At 41.4% G+C, this 27,069-nt stretch overlaps 1 protein-coding gene across 8 annotated transcripts in view; it reads left to right on the forward strand.

The window, feature by feature from the left end:
- LOC128692563 (protein tramtrack, alpha isoform) overlaps window positions 1-27,069 on the forward strand; it is a 397,508-nt gene that overhangs the window by 223,247 nt on the left and 147,192 nt on the right. The window contains exons 5-6 of one of the 8 annotated variants that reach the window (XM_070090089.1): window positions 10,120-10,588; window positions 10,757-10,958. The exons of 6 other annotated variants lie outside the window; for them this stretch is intronic. In XM_070090089.1, the coding sequence (XP_069946190.1) occupies window positions 10,120-10,588; window positions 10,757-10,809 (522 nt within the window). In that variant the 3' untranslated portion in view covers window positions 10,810-10,958. Of the gene's footprint in view, window positions 736-10,119; window positions 10,589-10,756; window positions 10,959-27,069 lie in introns of those variants that run through there. One more of the 8 variants, XM_070090091.1, reaches the window with a different exon arrangement.

Consider the following 27,069-nt stretch of genomic DNA (forward strand, 5'->3'; position numbering starts at 1 on the left):
ATCATCAACCCCGGGACCTTCACGCTCACCCCCAGTGTTCAGTGTTCTCAGTAGTGATGCGGGAGGAGACACGAAGCCAGGTGGAGGACATCATGTGTGCTCCAAGTGTAACGACACCTTCCCGCTGCCTGTGATGCTCGCCATGCACTCTCTCAACCACGTCGAGGAGAGACCATTCACTTGTCCATATCCAAGCTGTCATTACAACTCTGTCATGCGAGGCAATGTTAAAAGACACATACGAATTTCACATTCACACCATTCCTTTCCTAGTTAATTTTTGTCATCTACTTGTTATGACTTGGCGTAACGTATGCCTCTTGTTGCATTACATCAAGTATTACTGCTCATTTTATATACACCTCTTTGTCAAGTAATTACAGTATATGTTATCAATAATATGTTGCTCAATACTGATCCTTGCAATATAAAAATCATTGTGATGGACAAATATTGATGAAGTTTACACAGTTTAAACATTATATTTCTTGCTGTTACATAAAAGAGAAAATTGGTCTTAAACACTCAATTATATAATTAAAAAGTTTACGTAGGCCTAAAGATATAAGCCATTTTCTTATTTCAAACCCTGGCTTTAGCATTGTTAATTAGAAAGTGTAGGTGTATATTTTATTTAAATATTCAAAACAATACTCATAACGAGTACAACAAAAGCCAGAGTTTTTAATTTCCGTCTTCACCAGATTATGGAATGTGAACGCTAGAAGAAATATATCAAGAGTGAGGTGAGCACATGGAGTGAGATTCCTGAGAACTGTTGAGTCAGAGTGAAAAAAAAGTGCTGTTAGCTGCCCGTCTTGTGGTATATACATAAGTGTGATGTGGGTATGTACAGAGTTAGGGTGGGCTAGGTAGCCAGCCAGAGGCACCGTGAGAGTAATGAATGACCTGGTACACAGTACATCAGTGACATCTTGGTGATAATTACCTCCAAGCTTGCCCCCGCTACACTGCCCTTCCTCTTTTCCATCACTTCTCTCGCCTATGTCTTCTTTAGTCTCTCTGTTGGCTTTGTTTTGTCTGCTCTATCCTCTAAACTTCTGATATACCTCCGTTTTCTTTGTTTTCTGTTATCTCTACTCACTTACCTGGTCTGCTGTTTCGTTTGTATGTTTTTTTTTTTCTGGGCCTCTCCTGTTGACTCACGAAATCATAATGACGGTTGCAAACAACCCATACAACGGGTGGGGATAGAACCCGCGATTAGTCATAAAACTCCAGATCGTCGCGCTAGCCACTGGGCCAGCTGACTACAAGAAGATTCGTCCAACCAGGTATATTTATACACCATAGGAAGGTTAACATTCCTATGGTGTATAAATATATATATAGTTGGACGAATCTTGTAGCCAGCTGGCCCAGTGGCCAGCGCGACGGTCTGGAGTTTTATGACTGATCGCGGGTTCTATCCCCACCCTTTGTATGGTTCTCTCTCTCTCTCTCTCTGTCTGTCTGTCTGTCTGTCTGTCTGTCTCTCTCTCTCTCTCTCTCTCTCTCTCTCTCTCTCTCTCACTCTCTCTCTCTCTCTCTCACTCTCTCTCTCTCTCTCTCTCCCTCTCTCTCTCTCTCTCTCCTGTTTTGCGTCTCTTCCATTGTCTCCACTCTTCTCTGTTTCTTATATACTCTGTTTTCAGTTCTCCGCTGGAGGAACCCAGTACTCTTTTGGAATAGTATTATCCCCATACCCCTTGTGTTGACTCTTGTTGGTCTCGTCTTCACCCTCCCACCCTTTCCTCTCGCTCGCTCTCTCTCTCTCTTCCTTCTCGCCTTCGTGCATTTTCTTTACCTCATCTTCCCCCTCCCCCCTCTCATCCTCGCTCTTTCCCTTGCTCTATTTTCATTCCCCCCTCTTAGTTCCCTTCAACCTTTTCTTGTCCCAGACTCTCATGTCCGTGTCCCACATCCTTGTCTTTTCCCACTTCTTCCTGTTTTTCTCCCCCTCCCTTAGTCTTCTCTCACACCATTGTCTTCTTACCACCCCCCTCTCTCAACATTTCCCCTCCACCAATCTCGTTCTCTCGCCCCCCCCCTGCTGCTGCTGCGGCGGCGGCTGTTGCGGCGGCGGCTGTTGCGGCGGCGGCTGTTGCGGCGGCGGCTGCTGCTGCTGCTGCTGCCGCCGCCGCTGCCGCTGCCGCCCTTTCTCGCATCTTTTCCAAGGTTTTCTGAGCAGTGTGCGGGCGGTCTACGCCACCACCGCTGATGGCAGTAGTAATACCTCATGTATTGTAGCGCTTCAATAAAAATGATCTTGATGCAGAACCATTTGAATAACCATATGTCGTGAATTGCAAAACTACACACACGCACGCACGCACATACATATGCCCCATTCGCCATTTTAGACGTAGTGCGAAGTATTTCTGGCCTAACTAGAGACCGTCTTCAAGGATATTAAACTACCAGAAGGAGAGTCCATATATATTAAATGTCAGGTGCACAGGGAAAGGGAGCGCTAAAGTAGGCCTACCGGCAACAGATTAATGTAGTTGATAAATAACAAAGGCACAATACCGTGACTGGAACGATACACAAATAACCCGCACATAAAAGACATTGATCATTGTAGTAGGCACAGTAACTGTGCTCAGTGACTTATGCTCATGCGTCCACACCTAGGTTGCTTAACGAGTACTTTCCCATTTTTTTCTTACCTGAATTGCTCAAATTTAAATTGTCTTAGCTTCCTCTATATTGTCGCACCTCAATACTTGGAAAAAATTTTAAATAAATTTTAAGGTTCTCTTCATGTGCTGAAATAGCGTGTTGTTATTATCCTCAGTGTACTCAATATGTAGGTTGATAAAGTCATCGTTTAAAAGCATTTAATTTCGCAGTGTAGCAAACTCTCGTCGTAGTGCAGTAATCTTGTACATGGCAGCATTCATCTGCATGTTCCCTTTACCTTTTTTTTTTTATGTTGATGGCATTGAAACTGCTGAAGTTATTGTTTACATCGTCGTAAAAGCATTTCGCTTGCAGTTAAGTTAGTCTATATAAAGAAAAAATAAATTTCTAGTCTTATTTTTTTTCTCCCCAAAAGTTGAGTATTTCATGTGCGAGAAAATAGTTTTAAATGTCAACTTTATCAACAAATATACTATGTGTACACTAAGATAATAATAATAAAGTAATGTTGTATTTCTGCACATCAGTATAGAAAAGCACAGGATTAGTTACCATAGTCTGTACAGTATTGCAGAAGTTCAACAACAGCAACATAAGAGCAGAGGCAGGTAAGACAGTCTCTTATAATTAGCATTGATCCTACTTTCAGCACCATGAACGACAATCTCAAGACCGTGTTCAATGTCTTTCTTGCTAAGTTTTGACAAAATTTTAAGGCATATAATTAAACAATAAGTACGAGTGAGGCCTCAGTAAATCGTAGGCCTGCCTGCTCTTAAGGGGTTCATAAATTTGGATAGTATTTTTTTCGAGGCGGTGTGAATCGGGTTGGCAATAATAGTGGTCTTTGAGTATGGACCAGTATGTCCACTGCAGTGCTGCTCAACCTTGTTGTCTTGCTGGGTATCATACCTCAGCCATCTTGAGCGTCATGTGCACTTTGCACACATCCAACTAACTCAATAGACTACAGAGATTTTTTTTTTTGTTACTGATAAAATGTTGAATTTTTGTTATCCAATATGTAATAGTAGTAACACAATATCAAAATACTCTTATAAAGATATATGGACACTGTTACAGCAAGAGTACAAACTACTCATTTCGGGTCGTAGCTAGGTAACCACTGTTAAACTCGAGCCTCCACGAGGACTATCGCAGGTAAACTCTATATAAGGCTAAGATAAGTACTGTGGTATGTTGACTAGCCCTTACTATTACTAGTGATTTCTTGGCGCATGCTAGTAACGGTAGTAGTGAATTATTCTTGTCGGATGAATTCTACTTCTAATATTATTACTACTACTACTGTTACTAACATTGTTACTGCGGCTATGCTACTACTAGACTACTACTGTCATTACGATTATAACTACTGTTACTATTATTGTTATTATAACTATTCTAATCCTTTTATTTTATTACAATTACTAATATTACTATACTATTATTTCTACTATAACTACTATTACTACTTTACTCTAACTACTTTACTACTACTACTTTACTATACTGTAACTACTTTATTACTACTACTTACTATACTGTAACTACTTTACTACTACTTTACTGTAACTACTTTACTGTAACTACTTTACTACTACTACTTTACTGTAACTACTTTACTACTACTACTTTACTGTAACTACTTTACTACTACTTTACTGTAACTACTTTACTACTACTTTACTGTAACTACTTTACTACTACTACTATACTGTAACTACTTTACTACTATTTTACTGTACTACTACTTTACTACTACTTTACTGTAACTACTATACCGTAACTACTTTACTGTAACTACTTTACTATACCGTAACTACTTTACTACTACTACTTTACCGTAACTACTTTACTACTACTACTTTACTATACCGTAACTACTTTACTACTACTACTTTACTGTAACTACTTTACTACTACTACTTTACTGTAACTACTTTACTATACTGTAACTACTTTACTATACTGTAACTACTTTACTATACTGTAACTACTTTACTATACCGTAACTACTTTACTATACTGTAACTACTTTACTATACTGTAACTACTTTACTATACCGTAACTACTTTACTATACTGTAACTACTTTATTATACTGTAACTACTTTACTATACCGTAATTACTTTACTATACTGTAACTACTTTACTACTACTTTACTATAACTACTTTACTATACTGTAACTACTTTACTGTAACTACTTTACTATAACTACTTTACTTTACTGTAACTACTTTACTATAACTACTTTACTGTAACTACTTTACTATAACTACTTTACTGTAACTACTTTACTACTACTTTACTATAACTACTTTACTATACTGTAACTACTTTACTGTAACTACTTTACTGTAACTACTTTACTATAACTACTTTACTATAACTACTTTACTGTAACTACTTTACTATAACTACTTTACTATACTGTAACTACTTTACTATACCATAACTACTTTACTATACCGTAACTACTTTACTACTACTACTTTATACTGTAACTACTTTATTACTACTTTACTATACTATACTATTACTACTATACTGCTTTTGCTACTTATATTACGATTACTATTACTGTTACTTATATTAGTTATTTTACTACTTTCACTATTACTGTCTACTGCTATTACTTTCACAACTACAACTACCTTCGCTACTTTTCCTAATACAATTACTATCTGCTACTGCTGATCTTATTTCTTATACTATTACATTATTTACTACTAATTTTCCTATTATTACTACTGTTACTAATGCTTCTGTTAATACTATTCATATTACTACTATTAGTGCTATTTGTACTTTTACTGTTATTGCTTTACTATTACTACTATTTTCTAGTAGTAGCAGCAGCAGCATATGCTAGTAAGTCTACTGCATCGCTTAGTCTCTTCTGTACACAGTGTCATTGTGTTGCTTTTATATTACACGTATAGAACACGTAGATGAATAAGACATCTGTCAAAATCTTGTCTGTCGTGAAGACGTTTTGCTATTATTTTTTTTCAGTTTAATAAGAGATGAACGGTGGAAGATGAGGGAGTGAGTCTCTCAGCCTTGCTGAGGTTTACGGAAGCAGAGACGTGAAATGAACGCTTGTATACTGGAGCTAGAAGAGAGGTATAGAAAAAAAAAATAATGTTAAGCGCTAAACCCATGTGGGTTATTCAGGTCAAGACGTGGTGGAGGCTTGATCCTCCGTCTAAGGGCGAGACTGATGCATTTCCTCTTTGTTGTCACCTATATGTCCAGAGAGGTATAGCGGGACTCCGCTAGTGGTAGGTCATGTGTGTGTGTGTGTGTGTGTGTGTGTGTTGTCGGATGTTGACGTTAGTAGGTCATCTTTGTGTTGTGTCGGAGGTTAATAATAGTAGTATGTCATCTTTGTGTTGTGTCGGAGGTTAGTAGTAACAGTAGGTCGTGTTTGTGTTGTGTCGGAGGTTAGTAGTAGTGGTAGGTCGTGTTTGTGTTGTGTCGGAGGTTAGTAATAGTGGTAGGTCATGTTTGTGTTGTGTCGGAGGTTAATAGTAGTAGTAGGTCATGTTTGTGTTGTGTCAGAGGTTAATAGTAGTAGTAGGTCATGTTTGTGTTGTGTCGGAGGTTAGTAGCAGTAGGTCATGTTTGTGTTGTCGGAGGTTAGTAGTAGCAGCAGGTCATGTTTGTGTTGTGTCGGGGGTTAGTAGAAGCAGTAGGTCATGTTTGTGTTGTCGGAGGTTAGTAGTAGCAGTAGGTCATGTTTGTGTTGTCGGAGGTTAGTAGTAATAGGTCTCGTTAGTTTGTTCTGTACTTTTACTTAAAATATTGTCGGTAATTTTACCAGTATTTAAACAAGCAATCAGTTGTTAAACCTTTAAAGAATAGGAAAAGCAAGCAAGATAGCTATTATAATTTCCTGAGGAAGAATGTTCCTTTGGCAAAGAACATAATCTTTCAAAAATATGTATTTTCACCTGCTAGGATTATGAATTATTTTCTGGACTATGACACTGTCAAATTTATAGATGGCTGAATTTAAATTTAAATTTCTCAAGCGCTGATTCCACAACATTTCCTTAAACAGTAGAATTACACAAAAGTAATTCTTTGGAATTGATGTGATCGCTGGTGGGGCCAGTATCCCTTGATTAAACAGAACACTGGCTACTTGGCCAATTGTTAGGAAAATAAACATAAATGAAGTATAATGCGAGTCTTTGTTGACAACGTTTCGCCCCCCACAATGGGGTCTTGTCAAGGCACAAACAGATCTACCTGGGTATAGAGTACATGAGTATATATAGTGTGGAGAGTATTGGGTAGGTTGGCGTTGAGACTGACCTACACGGGATGGGCGAGTGTGTGTTTATGTAGGATAACGATGAACTTTCCTGGCCAGGAAACTTCTCCATCGTTATCCTACATAACATGCACATTCGCCTGTCCCGTGAAGGCCCATTTCAAATACAACCTACCCAACATCCCCCCTCCCCCCACCTTACTCTCCACCATATATATATATATATATATATATATATATATATATATATATATATATATATATATATATATATATATATACACACACACACACACACATGTACTCTTTACCTATGTAGATCTGTTTGTGACTTGATAAAGCCCACTGTGTGGGCAAAATGTAGTCAATAAAGGATCATATTATACTTCATTTGTTTATTTTTCCACCCTGTCGGTATTTCATACCATTTATCTCCATTTGGACAGTTATTGCTCTCGGGTAATTTCCAAATTGGTCCAAGACATCATTTATCAGCGTTTTTTAAGGGATGTAATATACCTCACGTTTGATATGCCTTAATTAGTTTCGAGTTTTTCTACAGTCAGAGTCCGGTCTCGGACCAGGATTACCTGGTGCTTACCTGGTAAACCAGGCTGTTGCTGCTGGTATCCTTGTGGTCCACATATCACAGCCTGCTTGATCTGGCACCTGATGAAGTATTTTAGAGAGTAGAGGTGTAAAAATAAAGCCCACTCAGGAAGGTCAATGCTCACGCACATGCTAGGTTGTGAAGACTGTGGACCTGTTTCACTCGCTGGGAGTTGCGTCAGGTCTCGGTATATACAAGTGGACAGAGTGAGAATACACTGTGTGTAAGGTAAGGTGTAAGGGCGGGGCCCAGCGTAAGGGTAACCACAGGACACACACCGAAGATCCCGGGGGAAGAAATGTTCATCTTTTGTGTGCTGTCTTTTTTGAGCTGCGTTAACATTCAAATATTTTGTAGCGGGTTCGAGAGGTTGTCATTATATGGTAAAAGTAATAAATTCTCTTTTATCTGTGCTAGGTTTTGTCCTATAGAATGTTCTTATAGCTTTATGAAAAGCCTGGTTTCTAATCATGGATGTTGTAAGCTGGGTGTAGTTTTAATAGAATTTTCCCAATTTTCCCATCATTACACTCGTGGCTACATATGTTTAGAGCTGTGATGGTGTGTATGCGCGCGTGCGTGCGTGAACATTTGTTCGTCGGCTAAGTATACATCCACAAGACTTTTAGAATCTTTTTAATTTAATGTTTATCGTGGGCTATAAAACAATCGGTAATGTACAACAGAGTTTGGCTGTGTTATTCCTTTTAGAAGTTTAACTCTTTGTTACCAAGTTAGGAGCTAAAATGTGTAGTTTACTGCAGGCTTTTTCAAATGTGTGCGCGTATATCCTGGTATAGCTTTAACATTGAGTTGATAGTGTATTAAATACGTTGTTGGTTATATAGACCTGGTTCCGAGGTAGACCTGCCTAGCGTGTGACATAAGGCCTAGGGGGAAAGTCACTTTATTAGGACCTGTAAACCGTGCTTTATTTGATTCTTCTAACTCCTTGAAATATGTTTATGTAGGTACATGAAAGCGCTCGTGTGTGTGTGTGTGTGTGTGTGTGAATACACGCCACTAGCACACACACATGTTTTTAAGGGATACATTAAACGTAGAGAGATGTTTGTCAGCAAGTACTTTCAGTCGTCGTTTCTGGTATGAGTACCGTCGCTGCCTAGGGTCACTGGTGGGTATACATCAACGTAAGCAACACAGCCCCGCAGGTTATGCTGACAGCACGGCAAATACTTGAAGGACGCTCTCCCATAATACACACCACTGCAGGCATTACCCTTCTCAACTACAGGAAATGGATTGCTGAAATGGCATCCTTTATTTTTCCGAGTCTTTTGCATAACTTCTTTATGAGTTTTTTTTTTTTTCTTTTTTTTTTTTTTTTTACCCACTAACCAGCGGTACTGTACGTGTGGGAATAAACGTGTAATTATGAAGAAGTTAACCGTGTGTTCTAGTAGTCTGTCCTTAGGCTGCCAGCTCTCTCTCTCTCTCTCTCTCTCTCTCTCTCTCTCTCTCTCTCTCTCTCTCTCTCTCTCTCTCTCTCTCTCTCTCTCTCTCTCTCTCTCTCTCTCTCTCTCTCTCACACACACACACACACACACACACACACACACACACACACACACACACACACACACATTATATATAATATATCGTGCCAAATAGGTAAAATTGGTCAGCAAGAACTCGTTTAAAATTAAGTCCTTTCTAGAGTTTTCTCTTATACGTTTAAAGGTATATTTTTTTTCATTTATGTTAATGTAAAAATTAATAATTTTGTACCAGAAGAACCTTAGAAAAGTTGCCTAACTTTGTTATAACAAGCGCAATTATTTTAGCCTAATAGAACAATAACTATTTTAGATAAGTTTACAATAATTTAATAATAAACAAACACAATGAAATATTTTTTTTTCGTTAGGTTCAGAATGATTTTTGCGAAATTATTGCATACACAAATTTTCGCTTGTCTTATTCGGCAAACAGAGCATTGCTATTTAAGCGAAAATATATAGTTTTACTTATCCTCCCCCCCCCCCCCCACACAGACGTACATACGTACGTACCTATGTAATATTACATTAGTTTTATGATTGGTGAACTCTTTGATGTGTTCGGTTCGTTGTAGAAGTTATTATTGTCAGTGGTTATCGATGAATTCTGGACATAGTGATTGTGACGGTAGCCGTGGTTGTGTCTGTGATGGCAGGAAGTGTACGATCAGCGGCATCGTCTCTTATGATGGCAGGTCTTCATTCAGGGTCTATTTTGCGTTTGGTGAGTACATCAGTAGATGTACAGTAGTTGCTTTAATGAGCGGCGCTGCTTCGGAGGGAGGGGAGAACTACTTCAGATAAGGGATAGATACTTCAAAGACTGTGATAGATGTTAATGAACAAGGGGGAGGGTATTTCAACTTTACACACAGGGGTGATGAATAAAGGGTTGGATACTTTAATTAAGCAAGGGGAAATATGGGGTAGGGTACTTTAAAGAGGCAGGGAGAGGGTAAGTAAAGGGTTGGGTACTATAAAGATCTTGTATTTATGGACATAGGTGACTGTACTTGGGTGCTGCGTGCTGAGTCTTGCATGTTTGCCTCTTACAGGGTGGCGCCTGGTCAGGAAGGACGGCAGCTGTCCCTGTAAGTCAAGTGAGACTCTCTGGAGGATTTTCTACCCTCCCCGGGAATCCTGAAGGATGTTCAGGAGTGTACAGTGTCCTCGCTGGGACTGCTACCGGAGCCGTTGCCTCAAACACTATGGGCGCCACATGTATTACATGGAGTAAACGAAGCTCAAGTAGTGAAGCAAGTTCAGGGGGTTACAGTACTCTGGCTGGAACATCAGTAAGGTCTGAGGCTGCTAGTGCAAGACAAGCTGCTCCTCTCAAGTGGACTAAAAGGAGCTCTGCCAATGCTGTGTGTACTGTGTGTTTCAAGGATTTCATGTATCCCTCAGCATTGGTATTGCATATGAGAAGTCACACGGGGGAGAAGCCATTCACCTGTCCACATCCACAGTGTGACTACAGATCCACCAAGAAAGGGAATCTTAAACGCCATGCCTCTACTCATGGTGAAGCCTTTGCCGCTGTCTTGGAAATATAGGCTCATTCTTATACTCTTGTGCATATTCATGAAAGAGATTTTTATGGCTGTTTGTGGGCATTGTTTTGCTTAAACTTTATTATGTAGCCACTGGGTAGTGTTGGTTGGCTGACTGACTGAGCTTTACACCTTGCAGGGGTCGCACGTACTGAGCAGCATGTGGGCGCATTACGCGGAGGTAGAGGGTAGCAGCGAGAGTCGTCGTGTTGGTGGTAGTGTGTGGGTGAAGACGCCACCACCCGCCCAACACTCAACACCCGCTACATCACGCCTCGAGGCTCTTGACAACACTTTACGCCCCCACGTGTGCCAATACTGTGGCTACTCCTTTTGTCGCCCTTCACAACTTGCTACTCATATTAGGATACATACGGGAGAGAAGCCGTATCGTTGTACAGTGTGTTCATATAGTGCTGCTCAGAAGGGGAACATGCGTAGACATATGCACCTGGTCCATGGCATAGTGCTAGAGTCCAGCCTTGTCTCAACTAATGTTAGCACCCTATAAAGTTAATTTAAACTGTGGATGGAGTGTGTGCTCCAGTGTCCTAAATAATGTTTGTGCACCAGTTGTCTCTGCAACTTATGTGGTGGAGGCAGCACTGTGTGTGCCTGCTTAGGGCTGCTTGCGGAGGGCTGGGATGTACATGGCAGTTGTGTTGAGGCAATGCTGACTGTGGCCTGTTTTGTCTCTTGTAGGACGTGGGCGGCTACAGAAGCGGCGTGGCTCTGGGTCTGGTGGCACATGCCATGTCTCGCCTGTACATGACCCATGCTTCACCAGGCGACACCCAGGCTGTCACCTCGTACTTACATGAGCCACCAACCCACCATCTACCTCCCCATGACCATATCTCACTCGAAGACTGCCGACCAGATAATAGCTGCAGGTTCTGTGGCAAACATTGCGAAACCCCCTCACAGCTAGCTATCCATCTGCGGGCCCACACTGGCGAAAGACCCTACAACTGCCCCTTCTGTGACTACCGGGCCACACAAAAGCACCATGTCAAGAGTCACTTACAGAGGAGACACAAAGAGCTCGTGCCAGACCCCCCACCACAGTGACACAAACCTCGCCTCACTATATAAACTATTAGTTTTGTGTTTAAAGTCTTGAGACTAGCTGAATAGCATAACTAGTCGATGAATGACTAATGGGAAACAATGTGGTTTGATTTGTAAGGCCAGATGAAGTTAGCAGGTGGAGCGGTGTGGTGATGTGCCTTCTCTCTCTTCTAGGTGGGTCATGGAGGCGGTGTTTGGTCACACGGCCTTGTTGCAGCCAACCCTCAAGCCTCCAGGGCCAGTGGTCCCCTCATGTGTGCTGTATGTGGCAAAGTTTTCCCCAAGAGCTCAGAGCTTCAACGACATCTGCGAATCCACACTGGGGAGAGACCCTACGCATGTCCCCTCTGTCCCTATAGAGCAGTGCAAGCTACACACGTCAAGTCTCACCTTGCCCGCCGCCATACTGTTCACAATACTTCAGCTTAACCACCAGTACATAGTATGTGGTAGCGGTGGTAATCAGAAGCGTAGAAATACACAAGCAATTCACGTGATTGTTATAAGTAGGTCGTGAGCGTGTGAGTGGAGGGAAATGGAATGTTAAGAATACAGCCTTGTCTGGAATGGGTGAGGAAAATTTCTTCTCACCCATGTTCTCTGTTCTCTCCCTGTAGGTGTGTGAGGGCGGTGGTGGGCTGTGGGTGCGCTGCTTCCAGGACAATTCGGCTCTGCCAACCATCAGGTGGGATCGCACTTGTCCCGTGTGTAAGAGAGTTTTTGCACGTCCTGCCGAGCTCACTCGCCACCTCCGCACCCACACTGGGGAGAGGCCCTATCAGTGTCCACTGTGTGGTTATCGCGGCACTCAGGCTGTTCATCTTAAGGCACATCTCTTACGTCGCCATCTAGTCCCTAATCAATCCGTGGATGGCCAGTGAACACAAACACATACACACACATACACACACCCCCAAAAAAATCAACTTGCTGCTTGTACGTGTGGTGGTTGAGGCTTGTACATGTGGTGGTTGAGGCTTGTACGTGTGGTGATGTTTGTGCCATGTGTCGAGGTTGCTGTGGTGTTATGACGCAGCCATTGTCTCATTCTAGGTGCTGGGGGTCGTAGGGAGTGAGGTGTGGGCAGGACCAGTAATGAGCAGTGGGCCTGTGTGGCGATGGGACCGCATCTGTCACATATGTGGAAAGCCCTTCAAGAGGCCTGCTGAACTAATCCGACATCAGCGTATCCACACCGGGGAGAAGCCGTTCAAATGCCCTTTGTGTCCGTATAGTGCGGCCCAGGCTGTGCAGCTCAAGTGTCATATGTCAAGGCGCCACCCACAGCCGGCCCCGCTCCCAACCGCTGATTCCACTACCACTACCACCACCACCACCACCACCACTATGGGTGCACCACAACCACCACCTGCAGGTGGACAGTTTTGGTTACCACCCCCTAACTAGCCTGCGTTACACCTCACCTCTCCTGTTTCCCCCCCTAGGTGTTTTCTCAGCTGGTTGGCCCTAGTGCAGGGGTGGCCAATACGTGGACTGGAGGGATTGGAATGCTGGCAGGGCTTCGCTGGGACCGCACCTGCTGCTGGTGTGGCAGAACATTCATGAGACCTGCTGAACTGACTCGACACATGCGATCTCATACTGGCGAGAAACCTTTCGCATGTCATTTGTGTCCCTGGCGTGGCTCTCAAACCTGGCACCTCAAGAACCACCTGGCCCGCGTGCACTTTGTAGCAGTGAAGAGCGGCGAGGCACCCAGCCAGTGATGCAGTGTGATGCTGCTGCTGCTGCTGCTGGCAGGCTGGCAGGTCCTGGAACGTTATGGGTGCTACTCATGCTCCAGCGCCTCCATATGACATACCTCATATTTTCAGCTTAAGCAGCTACCAACTTTACTCAGTGCTGCTCATAGTAACTATTACAGTATATGTACATAATAAAAATTTGTATGAGTAGTTATTACTTTCATTTGTCCTGTATGATGTATAGTCATTTTCCACATCCATGGAGGTAAATTTGTAACCAGGGAATGATCCAAACAATGTGTAATAAGTCAGAAAATTAAATCCTCATGTGTCACTCTAAAATTATTCGCCATTTTCAAATTGTGGTGCATGGTTGTTGTGAGGAAGTGGCTGGCTGCAGCTCTTTCATGACTCCTCAGCACAAGGCGGGGTTTAGCGAGTTTTGTGAATATAATAGAGCCCAGCAGGAGAGCCAGCTCTAGGAAACATGGCCATCTGCCTTTACTTGAGAGCGACAAATACAAGCATTGCACGGGGGAAAGTGACTAGGTTTGGAAAGAGAACGAGTCGCTGCAATAGATGTGTAGGGGGAGTTATGTACACAGTGGAGCGGCACACATACTGAACGCGCACAAACTACACGGTTGTTAGGAAATATTTGTCACAGGTCACTGGTAACAGACCGGGCCGCGGGGGCGTTGACCCCCGGAACTCTCCAGGTAAACTTCAGGTAGTACCAGCTAAATAAGTAGACTCCATACCCCCACCTTTTTTTTTTTCATACAAAATGACAGCCTCCAGAGGTGGGGCCAGGAGATATTCCCCACACAGAAGGCACATTAAGTATGACACCTGGAGAAAGTTCCGAGGGTGAATGCCCAAGCGACCTTGCCCATACCTATCAGTGACATGTTTTCTGTTCTTATGTTATCTGTGTACTGGTTTAGCGCTTTTTGTGACTATGGTAAGTTTCCCTCCAGAGAACACGTGTTACCAGGCACAACACTGTAAGTAAAACTACAATAAATGTAAATAAATTATGGTTCTTAATATTTCGTAGGACGAGTTTTTGGTCCAGTACCACTGGTTCCGTGATCGACCACCACCATATCAGCTATATTGTTCACTTCTGTTGGCCCTGTGAGTGAACACACTACCGCCATGCAAGCAGGAAGATGCAGCAGTCAACACTACATCAGTGATATCAACTACATTCTTGAAAGTTTTAATGTACAAGCTATTTGCCTCTACAGTTATTTACAGGTTTCACAACCTTTACAGATCAGTGTTGTCTAATGACTGCAGATTTTATCTAACCTTCGCTTCAGTGGTGCCTTGACGCTTGTGAAGGGCTAATGATGCAGTGAATTGGAACCAACCTCTTGTGTCCTTGGATCGAATCCGATTATCTTCCATTCCCCAGGCGTTGCATGACCCGTGTGGGTTTAGTACTTCCCCCTCAGTATTTGGTGCAGCGTACAAATATTTACAGAAGTCTTGTGCTTGACTGAGGATTGTGTTGACACTGGATGGTTGCTGGTTTAAAAAAAAAAGTTCTTAAATTATAGCAGACAACTTCTCTTTAATGGACACTCCCAAAGACGGTTCTTTAAATGATACCAGGTAGCTTCTTTTAACAGACGTTCTCAAGGATGGGTCTAAATGATACCAGTTCACTTCTCTCTAACGGACGCTCCGAAGGACAGCTCTTTGAACACAAAAGGGTAATAGTACGAGTGTTTTATCCTCTGGCGCCATAACGCAAGATGTTCTGTAGTCGCTGTCAGCTGCTGCTACACTGGTAGTACCTCACTGTCAGCTGCTGCTACACTGGTAGTACCTCACTGTCAGCTGCTGCTACACTGGTACCTCACTGTCAGCTGCTGCTACACTGGTGTCTACTCTATTTCTTGCCCCCTCCTGCCCTCTTCAATACTTTGGAGAAACTGGCCGATGTCTTTCTGACAGACTTAGGGAGCACAAAAATAGTGTTAGGCTTGCCGACACTAACAATGCTCTTTTCTGTCACTTCAGAGATCACAGTCATCCTATAGACTGGTCTTCTGCTAAAACTGTCTTCCCTACTTCCAACTTTAACAGTCGCCGTCTTGTTGAATCCTCTCTAATACACAACTTTCCTTGTATGAATCTTAGTCCTGGCTTCGTCTCTGTAGATGCCTTCCTCTCCCACTACATTGTAAAATGCTCCAAACTTCAGAACACCCGTGACTTAACCTGATTCCTCATTTTTTCTTCTCCCTCTTCCCCTTTCCTCTTTCCTTTTTTTGTCTTTCTTCTGTCGCGTGTTTCTGTTCCTTCATTATTTATTTCATCACTTCCCCTTCCCCCCACCTCTGTGCACTTGCTCTCCCTCTGTGGGCACCTAGCTCCCTTGCAGTGCTTCCCTTTCTTTATATTTGACTGGCTCCTCCTTAGTTCCCTACTACTACCACCACTACCTCTTCCTGCCTATATATAGCCGTCCTGCTCCACTTCTGGTTAGTGTGACTTTGTAAATGGTCCAAGTCGGACCGAAACGTCGTCCTAAGCTCCTCTCTTCTATGTGCGGGTTATTTGTGTATAGGAAACTATCATAGTGTGAAGCCAAATTAAATATATATATATATATATATATATATATATATATATATATATATATATATATATATATATATATATATATTGCACTGTGCGTTGTTTGTATTCCAGATAGAATCATGATTGAATATTCGCCGTTAATTTACATCCAAGAAACGGGATGTACAGTCCACTCCCTTGGATCAAATATGACTGCCTCCCATTCTTCACATGCTGTGTAACCCCCATCGCACATAACACTTCCCAATAATTGAGCTGTTTGACCCTTAAGGGTTGAGAGCTTGGTTATGATTATAATAACTTACTACTAATAACTTGAGTGTGTGGAGCCAGGCTGAGTGATGATTGTCTGGTGGTAGCATCTTTGTTTCACTCCTCTCCCCTAGCAGTGCTTCAGCACCCAGCATCTCTGGTAGGTTTGTTCCCCACCCCCTCCCTCAGTGCTTCAGCACCCAGCATCTCTGGTAGGTGTGTACCTCACCCCCTCCCTCAGTGCTTCAGCACCCAGCATCTCTGGTAGGTGTGTACCTCACCCCCTCCCTCAGTGCTTCAGCACCCAGCATCTCTGGTAGGTATGTACCTCACCCCCTCCCTCAGTGCTTCAGCACCCAGCATCTCTGGTAGGTTTGTTCCCCACCCCCTCCCTCAGTGCGTCAGCAGCCAGCCTCTCTGGTAGGTGTGTACCCCACCCCCTCCCTCAGTGCTTCAGCACCCAGCATCTCTCGTAGGTGTGTACCCCACCCCCTCCCTCAGTGCTTCAGCACCCACCATCTCTGGTAGAGGTGTCACTCGACCCCCTCCCTCCCTCACAGTTCTTACTTCAGTATGAACTTATACAATTTTATATATATATATATATATATATATATATATATATATATATATATATATATATATATATATATATATATATATGTCGTGCCGAATATGTAAAACTGGTCAATTAGCAAGAACTCATTTAAAATTAATTCCTTTCTAAAATTTTCTGTTATACGTTTAAAGATATATATTTTTCATTAATGTTGACGTAAAAATTTATAATTTTGCACCAAAAGAAACTTAGAAAACTTACCTAACCTTATTATAACAAGCGCAATTTATTTTAGCCTAACCCAACTAAATATATTTTAGATTTGTTTACAGTAATTTAATACTAAACAAACACAGTGAAATGTATTTTTTTCGTTAGGTTCAGAATGATTTTGGCGAAATTATTGCATACACAAATTTTCGCTTGTCCTATATGGCAAGATGAGCGCTGCTATTTAAGCCAAGATGGCAAGTTCTGCCTATTCGGCACGACATATATATATGCAAAACAACCACTCTGAAAGAATAGAGAAATTCCAAGCGCTTTCGTGACTACTCACATTATCCTTGATAATGTGAGTAGTCACGAAAGCGCTTGGAATTTCTCTATTCTTTCAGAGTGGTTGTTTTGCATATTTTGAAATCACCTGTTTACTGTGATCTTATTGCATATATATATATATATATATATATATATATATATATATATATATATATATATATATATATATATATATATATATATAACCTCGAACATAAAATTTAAGAGCCTCCGGTGAGCCGTCTGGCAGCGCAGTAACTGCTCACCAGCAGCAAACGTTCACAACTGCACGTCTATCATCACTATCAGTGCCAGAATTGCTTACGCCACATAATGCCGGAGAGGCTCTTCGTCCAGGGAATCGAACCCGTTGTCTTCTTGAACCTGATTTTTGTTTTCACATTTTTTACAGGTGCTGCATGACCTGCGTGGGTTTAGCGGCTGTTGTATGTTACTCGGTTTGTTTAATTATGATAATCAAGGGGAAGCGCTAAACCCGTAGGATTATACAGAGTATGGGGGGGATGCGGAAAGTATTCAGGCTTAATTCAGGGAACTGGAGCACAGATCCAATTCCCTAGATCAAGAGCCTCTCACCGGCGTCAAGGAACCTTCCTTGAGGGGTCGGTTTGTTCAAAGTTTTCTATCTTAGCGTTGTAGTAATTATAATAGCAATCCTTATTATTACAAGTACATGTACAAGGTATACAGTCCTAGCTGACATCAGTGACATACTACTATATGCAGAGCATTTTTAGCCAATTACATCAGTTTTGTCGCCAGGATGTGACTCACACCAGTCGACTAACATGGACAGCAGGTGCCTTTAGGAAACCGTCGTAATATTTCCACCCGTCCCGGAATCGACTCCCGGACATAATGTGAGGTGAGTGCGCAAGCAGACGAGCTACGTGACACCCATACAGTTGTATCTTAACATGCTTAATCTTTCTTAACTGTTTGATCTTTCATCACAGTCTTCTCCATGCCTTGGTGCTGGTGAAAGGTCCTCCTTAATGTCATCAAAATATTTACAGCACAATGATCTCTCAGTTAAGCTTCGAAGTTTTAGTCTCCTCCTGGTGGCTACAGTGCTGAAACAACGTGATAACCTCCTTCAGTGACGTCCACTGATGGCGGTGGCAATATTGTAGCACAAACAATATATTCTGCAAGCTCATTTGCTCTTGTGCAAGTTTTGCTTTTCTTTTTCTCGACTGCTGGGTGAGGTATACTTGGAAGAAGAGGCCCGTGGACCTTCAAGGGGGAAAGGCTAGCTTCCTAGAAAAAAAAAATAGAAAATTTTGGGATTTTTTTTTATCTTACCGAAAAATATTGCAGAATTCTGGCATTTTGATGCAATCAGCTTGTTTCTATCACATTTCTAAGTATCTTCTTGTAAAAATTTTTTTTTTTTTTTTTTTGTTCCTGCTGTCATCAAGAGGACATGGTGACAATTACGGTTTTCTTTTTGCTCCAAAATTACCGTTTTTATTATTGTTTCTTTCCAAATATACTAGTGCGCAGAGCAATAATACGTCAGTAGCCTGTGAGCTGCCGAGATCAGCAGGGAGGTGTGTGGTGACTGGCATGGATTCTTACACAATGTAAATAAAAAACTCAGAAATAAGTTATTGTTGTTTGTAGCCTCACTTTTCGAGAGCTACTGGATGGATTGTCATGATTTTTTGCACACGTTATTGAGGAATGCTGGTTCTCTAAAATGATAAGGTGGATTTTCGATATTCCTTACAGTTTTGTTTTTTGTTCCCCCCCCCCTCCAAAAAAAATGCAATCTACTGACATTTTGCTGAAAGTTTTCATTTTACATAATTATTTAGACCTTAATCTTTCCTCTGATGTCAACTTGAACATTGTAGAACATCAGTTTTGTAAAGTAGGGAGAGATGTAGGCCTATAGAATATGGCATTTACCTGGAGCTACCTGAAGGGCATTCCGGGGATCAACGCCCTAGCGGCCCGGTCCACGACCAGGCCTCCCGGTGGATCAAGGCCTGATCAACGAGGCTGTTACTGCTGGCCGCACGCAATCCACCGTACGAACCACAGCCCGGCTGATCCGGCACCGTCTTTAGGTATCTGTCCAGCTCCCTCTTGAAGACAACCAGGGGTCTTCCCGTAATGCCCCTTATTGCTGGTGGGAGGCTGTTGAACAGCCTTGGGCCCCGGACACTTATTACGTTTTCTCTTAGTGTACCAGTGACGCCCCTACTTTTCACTGGGGGTATGTTGCATCGCCTGAGAAATCTTTTGCTTTCATATGGAGTGATTGCTGTGCGCATATTAGGGACCAGTCCCTCCAGAATCTTCCAGGTGTAGGTTATGATACATCTATCTTGCCTGCGCTCTTGTGAGTACAAGTCAAGTGCTTCCAGGCGCTCCCAGTAGTTAAGGTGTTTGATGGAACTTATACGTGCAGTAAAGGTTCTCTGTACATTATCTAGTTCTGCAATTTCACCTGCCTTGAATGGGGATGTTAATGTACAGCAGTATTCCAGCCTAGATAGAATAAGCGATTTTATTTAGTTTTTCTGTCTATCTGTTAGGCCAAAAAGTTTCAAGAAACACAGTGAGCAGTGGTCAAATGCTGCTTAAATCACAGTAAAAATTTTACTGAAATTGGTAAAAGGATTAAAAAAAAAAAAATAGCCTTGTCCCCCTTCAAGTGTACAACAGCGCCATTGATTTGAACTTTTCTTTTTCCAGTCTTTTCCTTTGTTCTGTCAATATTGTGGACTGCGAGGTTATTGAAGCACCAAAGATGACATTCATTAGAGGTTCGCCGGTACTTCCGGCCTGGGTCTTCTCCATATGGTGACCCGGCTATCCAAAGATGACTATTTTTTATTCTCCTTGACACAGCCTGACACTCAGTTGCCTACAAGACTCAGTGTTTGGATTAAGTGTTAATTGGCAGTCAGTGTCCGTCTTAACAAGTTATGGAAGCAAGAATTGCTTGGAAGGTTTCACTGTACCACAGGTTGCTTCATATATCAGGTCTTGACAGAATGACTGATATAACTTTGTCTAGTTGTGAGGGATTGCTTGCTTCTGCATCAAGTTACCATACCATACAGGAACGATCTGAAGGACACTTATCATTGTTGTGAGACGGGTGATGAGGCCATGGTGTGTCAGTCCCGTCTGCTTTTATCTCTGATCTCAAATATAATGATACAACATAAATTGCTTTGTTCAAGTCTTTGAACTTCCGTACCCCTCAAGGGAGGTTCCTTGACGCTGGTGATGGGCTCTTGATCTAGGGAATTGAATCTCTGCTCCGGTTCCCTGAATTGAGCCTGAATACCTTCCATCCCCCCACATGCGCTGTATAATTCTACGGGTTTAGCGCTCTCCCATTATTATTATTATTATGCACTTCAGTAATGCTGTCTCTGCAGGTTCACCTTTATCACATATTGTAGATGTAGGGAGTGTGGTGCAATTGTTAACTTTCCCATTTTCTCAATAAAAACATTCAGAATCCTTAAAATCTGCTCTAAGGTATTTCCTAATATGTCAACGCTCCTTTTTTTTATTATTATATAGAATCTTCTGGCTTACTGGTTAGAACACTCATAAGAAGTCGTTTTGTATACAAAGGATCAGTGTCGTCTTTAGTCCTCAGTGTGCCGGCAACCAGTTAAAGGTGCATTCAAAAATTGTGGTGAAGGCGTTGGAGAAATACACAGTTGCTCTTCCCTTGGTTTTATTAGGTAAATGGTCGAGACGTTAGCCAATCATATCCGATCTGGGTGATATCTACATCATAACTGGCCATGCCCGCAGGGCAGTGCCAGGGTATTAACTCATACAGGTCAGCATCAGTGACCTTTCAGTAATTCAATCTCAGCTGCTAATGGTCTGCTTATATATGTAACATACCGTTGACACAAGCTGTGATTGATATGGGATGGGAGCTATGTAACATACCGTTGACACAAGCTGTGATTGATATGGGATGGGAGCTAGCAGGCCGCCAACAGCAACGGCCTGGTTGACAAGGCAAGCACCAGACAAGCCTGACCCAAGGCTGGTCTGCAGGAGGAGGAAAACTATAGAAACCTTTCAAAGGTAAAACCTTTCAAAGGTAATGTGATGTTCATTAGTCTTTACAGATGTTGTATACAACTTGGACCAAGAGGCATTATAGTGTGCTGCTGCAGCATTACTGCTCGTTAATATCTTGTCATCGCCTGCATGGAGTACATTCATGGAGTGTCTCCTCAAGTCGTGTCTCGCTTGATTTATTTTCCCCTTATTACTGTTATTTTGTAATAGTGGATATTTTCACAAGTATACCCATTGTATCATAGACTCGAGTCTTGTGGTTGTTTTCTGCTGGAGCTCCTGGAACGTTATCGGTCGCTTGTTTGAGGTAGTTCTGCTTTTTTCTTTAAGAGCTTCTAAATCTCTCTCAATTGTGAACACACTTCTGCATTATCTGCAGTAGAAAATTTATAGGGCTTGATTTTCCTGGTAGCATTTCTGCAACATTTAGGAGTGATTTGTGTTGCCATGTGCTTGGTCCTGACAGCACCAATAAATACCTTTCAAGTCCATCATCTGTTTTCTAGGTATATAATGCCTGTATGCAGCATTTCTGTTTTTCCACATAAAGCACATCAATTCTAATGAATAAAGTAACCACTACCATTTAACTAAAAGACACGTGTATGTAATTAAAATACCTTTATAACAAAGACGACACCATTCAAAAACAAAATTAAAGTTAAGTTTATTTACCCGAAAATTCCATTGAATTATACTTAATATGATTTTTTGAACACAGGGGAGTCATGTGATACCATGAAAATCTGGGTGCATACAAACACTAAGTTATGACACGGGGTTGTTATTGTAGTTCAGTGGTTGGCAGAGAGTGCGGCCAGAGGATGGCAAGTGTGGCGAGAAGATTCAAAAACAAAGAAACATTTAAACATTCCTGTATAGAAACCCGTAGAAGTGTCGAGATTTGCATTAGCGCACCGCTAACACAATCGATTATCTCTTAAAAAGTTTGGGACCACTGACACTAAGTTATTACATTAGGTTATGACACTAGGTTATTATACTAGGCGATCACCCATTCTTTAGGTACTGTGTGAACCCTAAGGGTTCAGCATTTCTCATTGATAATAATAATATTATTATTCACAAGTTGTGGTATAAGCAGTGTGTATGAAGAGCGTTATTGTGCATGTAAAGATTATAAGTGGTAGGCTGTAATAAAGTTGGTAGAATTACCGACAATATGTAAAGTAAAAGGACACAAGTGCAACTAATGTGACATTTATTGTGGCAACGTTTCGCTCTCCAGGAGCTTTATCAAGCCATTACAAACAATACATGGACACAGAGGGTATATAAAGGCTCAGAGTGAGGTGAATACTAGTGAGGTACCATTTCGATGTTCACTAGTGGTAGTAGTAGTAGTAGTAGTAGTAGTGGTAGTGACAAAAGTAATACAATATGGTAGAGCAATTAATTCGTACATGAGTAAAAGGATATAAAAGCTATTACTTGGGTAACATAAAAATAAGTTGGACAAATATAAATTGGAATGAGGCAGCTTGTTTCAGTGTTCACTCTCTGTGCTTTGTGTAGTATAACAGGAGAGACTATGTGATGGCAGCTTCACCATCTCCGAAGTCTTAGCAAGAATCCTCCTGAAAACAGTAAACCCTGCCATCACATAGTCTCTCCTGTTATACTACACAAAGCACAGAGAGTGAACACTGAAACAAGCTGCCTCATTCCAATTTATATTTGTCCATCTTATTTTTATGTTACCCAAGTAATAGCTTTTATATCCTTTTACTCATGTACGAATTAATTGCTCTACCATATTGTATTACTTTTGTCACTACCACTACTACTACTACTACTACTACTACTACTACCACTAGTGAACATCGAAATGGTACCTCACTAGTATTCACCTCACTCTGAGCCTTTATATACCCTCTGTGTCCATGTATTGTTTGTAATGGCTTGATAAAGCTCCTGGAGAGCGAAACGTTGCCACAATAAATGTCACATTAGTTGCACTTGTGTCCTTTTACTTTACAAGTGGTAGGCTGTCCTGTGCCCACGCTGCTCAAACTGTCCTCACTCAACACACCAACGATGGTAGTTTCAGTTAATACTTGGATATTATACATATACATTGTGTTAAGATTGACATTAACGCAGAAAATTAACTTTATTTACATGAGTTATAACGAAACTGTGAAATAATTCCAGCAATAGACTAGGCTATTTTTTTAAGATTGATTTTGGAAAGTACATTATGCAGAAGCTAATAATGTTAATGCAAATCACAATGGCGCTTTAAGTTTTTTATTAATTTACAACTTTTATTTTGAGTAAACTATTTTGGAATACTTCGTATTCTTTCACTCTTAATAATGAGGGGAGGGATACCCGAACGCCGGTGAGGTACTTTTGATCCAAGGAATAGGAGCGTCCTTTCCGCGGATATAACGTGATTTCTATTTAGTGCATACTTTGAGGCAGTAAGATGAATACTTGTGTCAAGACGATATTAATACCGTCAACACAACTTACTGTTGAATGAAAGTTGGCAGTTTATTGATGGAAAAGTTGACCAGTAGATATAAGAACATAACGAAGGAACACTGCAGAAGGCCTACTGGCCCATGCGAGGCAGGTCCAAGTCTCCTACCGGCTTAATCCAATGCACCCAACCTAGTCAGGTCAGGTCACATTGACTTAAGGGAGGAACACGGCAACCGACCTGGTAGCACAAGCTATCAGGTCCAACTCACACCCACCCACATCCACTCATGTATTTATCCAACCTATTTTTAAAGCTACACAACGTTCTGGCCTCTATCACTGTACTTGGGAGTTTGTTCCACTCATCCACAACTCTATTACCAAACCAGTACTTTCCTATATCCTTCCTGAATCTGAATTTTTCCAACTTAAAACCATTGCTGCGAGTCCTGTCTAGGCTAGATATTTTCAGCACACTACATCCCCTTTATTTATTCCTGTCTTCCATTTATACACCTCAATCATATCCCCCCTAATTCTACGTCTTTCTAAAGCAGTGGTTCCCAAACTGGGGGTAAATTACCCCCTGGGGGTAATTTAACCATTTTTGGGGGGGTAATGGAGGGGTGACAGAAAAAAAGTTATGAATTCTGAAAATCAAGAAAACAATGCGGTACCCGGTATGAGGATTATTGTTAACTTTGTCTTAGTATATAAAGTTGTAAAGTAAACCTATTATAAGTAAGTAATAAAGTTAAACCAAATAACAATAAACATCAAAAACTAATATACAGTATTAGAAAAGAAATATATAGCTAAGTGTGTGGAAACCCAAAAGTATTTTGACAAGTATGCTTCAGGACAAAAGTCACTCAGTAGCCCAGATCGACCTGTCCAGTATGCATCACTCACTTCCTGAGGCTGCCTCTATTTCACACTGTCAGTTTATCTGTGAGCATCAGCCGAGGTAGACATAAGCTGGTATGTATGTGTACTGCCCTGTGCAGTATATAGTTAGTATTTACCCACTGTTACTGTGAATTTGTAGCTATTATTAATTTTATATATAATGTATGTGTGGTTCTTACGTTTTCAATGGTTTTGCTAGGATTAGCAGAGTATGCGAGGCTGTATACGTTCACGTTTAGCCATATATATCAATAATAACAACATTTTGTGAAAGGGGTAACATGCTTTATGTGGCATGTTAAATTGGGTAACAAGCTGAAAAAGTTTGGGAACCACTGTTCTAGAGTGCAGATTCAGGGCCCTTAGTCTATCCTCATAGGGAAGGTTTCTGATACATGGGATCAACTTTGTCATCCTCCTTTGTACATTTTCCAGAGAATTTATATCCATTCTGTAATACGGTGACCAAAACTGTGCAGCATAATCTAAATGAGGCCTAACCAAGGCTGTATAGAGTTGAAGAACAACCTGAGGACTCCTATTATTTATGCTTCTCGATATGAAGCCAAGGATTCTATTAGCTTTATTGCGAACACTTATGCACTGTTGTCTTGGTTTCAGATTACTGCTAACCAGAACTCCTAAATCTTTTTTCGCAATCCGTAATATTAAGATCTACATTATTTACTTTATATGTTGCATGGTTATTGTCCTGTCCAACATTTAGAACTTTGCATTTGTCTATATTAAACTGCATCTGCCACTTCTCTGACCACTGCATCAGTCTATTCAAATCTTCCTGGAGTGCTCGAATGTCCTCGTCAGAATGAATTCGACGGCCTATTTTGGTGTCATCGGCAAACTTGCCGATGTCGCTCTTTATGCCCTCATCTATGTCGTTTATGTAGATTGTGAACAGCAGGGGGCCCAACACTGACCCCTGAGGAACACCGCTCGTGACGCTTCCCCACTCTGATTTCTCCCCATTTATGCAAACCCTCTGCTGCCTATTTGTCAACCATGCCTCTATCCAGGAAAAAATTTCTCCTCCTATTCCATGTGCCTTAATTTTCCTCAATAGTCTCTGATGTGGGACCCTGTCAAAAGCCTTACTGAAGTCCATATACACAATATCATATTCATTACCATGATCTACCTCCTCAAATACCTTAGTGAAAAAAGTTAATAAATTCGTAAGGCAGGAACGCCCCTTTGTAAAACCATGCTGAGATTCGTTGATCAATTTATGCTTTTCAAGGTGGCTACGAACTGCCTCGGCAATTACTGATTCCATAAATTTTCCCACTATGGAGGTTAGGCTTATTGGTCTATAGTTCGAAGCTAAGGACCCGTCACCTGCTTTGAAAATAGGTATCACATTTGCCATTTTCCACTTATCTGGCACCATGCCAGTTTGTAGTGATATGTTGAAAAGATTAGCCAAAGGTGTGCTAAGCTCCTCTACATTCCTTTAGAACCCTTGCATACAGTTCATCAGGGCCTGGGGATTTGTTAGGTTTTAATTTATCTATTTGCCTAAGAACCATGTCACATGTGACCCTAATCGTGCACAGTTTATTATCGTCCTGTTCTACATAATTTATCATTACTGGAATATCGCTGGTATCCTCCTGTGTAAAAACTTAGAGGAAGTATGTGTTAAAAATTCTACACATTTCCTTATCACTGTCAGTGAGCTGACCCGAGGAACTTTTGAGTGGGCCTATCTTGTTCCTGATCTTACTTCTGTATACCTGAAAGAATCCTTTTGGGTTAGTCTTCGATTCTCTTGCAACTTTAACCTCATAATCTCTTTTTGCTTTTCTAATTCCATTTTTTATTTCTCTCTCTGACTGAATATATCGATTTCTTAATTGCCCCTCTCCTCTTTTTGATTTGCCTATATATGCCTCTCTTTTGACCAATCAGATATTTTAATCTATTGTTCATCCCTTTAGGATCATTTTTGTTTGATCTGATTTCCCTATTTGGAACATAATTTGATTGAGCAGCTAGAACTATGCCCTGGAAAGCATCATATCGGCAACCATCACCACCTACCTGACCCTTAGTCAGGTCATTCCAGTTCAGCCCACCTAAGTAATTTTTCAGTCCTATGAAATCAGCCAAGCGAAAGTCAGGGACGGAGACTTGATTGCCATTATTAGGGGAATTCCATGATATATTAAAACTGAGTGATTTGTGATCACTTTCCCCAAGCTCATCATTAACCTCAAGATTATTAATTAGTGTTTCCCTACTGGCAAGAACCAA

Source organism: Cherax quadricarinatus, chromosome 30 (genome assembly GCF_038502225.1).
Source record: "Cherax quadricarinatus isolate ZL_2023a chromosome 30, ASM3850222v1, whole genome shotgun sequence".
In the NCBI taxonomy this organism is placed as follows: domain Eukaryota; kingdom Metazoa; phylum Arthropoda; class Malacostraca; order Decapoda; family Parastacidae; genus Cherax; species Cherax quadricarinatus.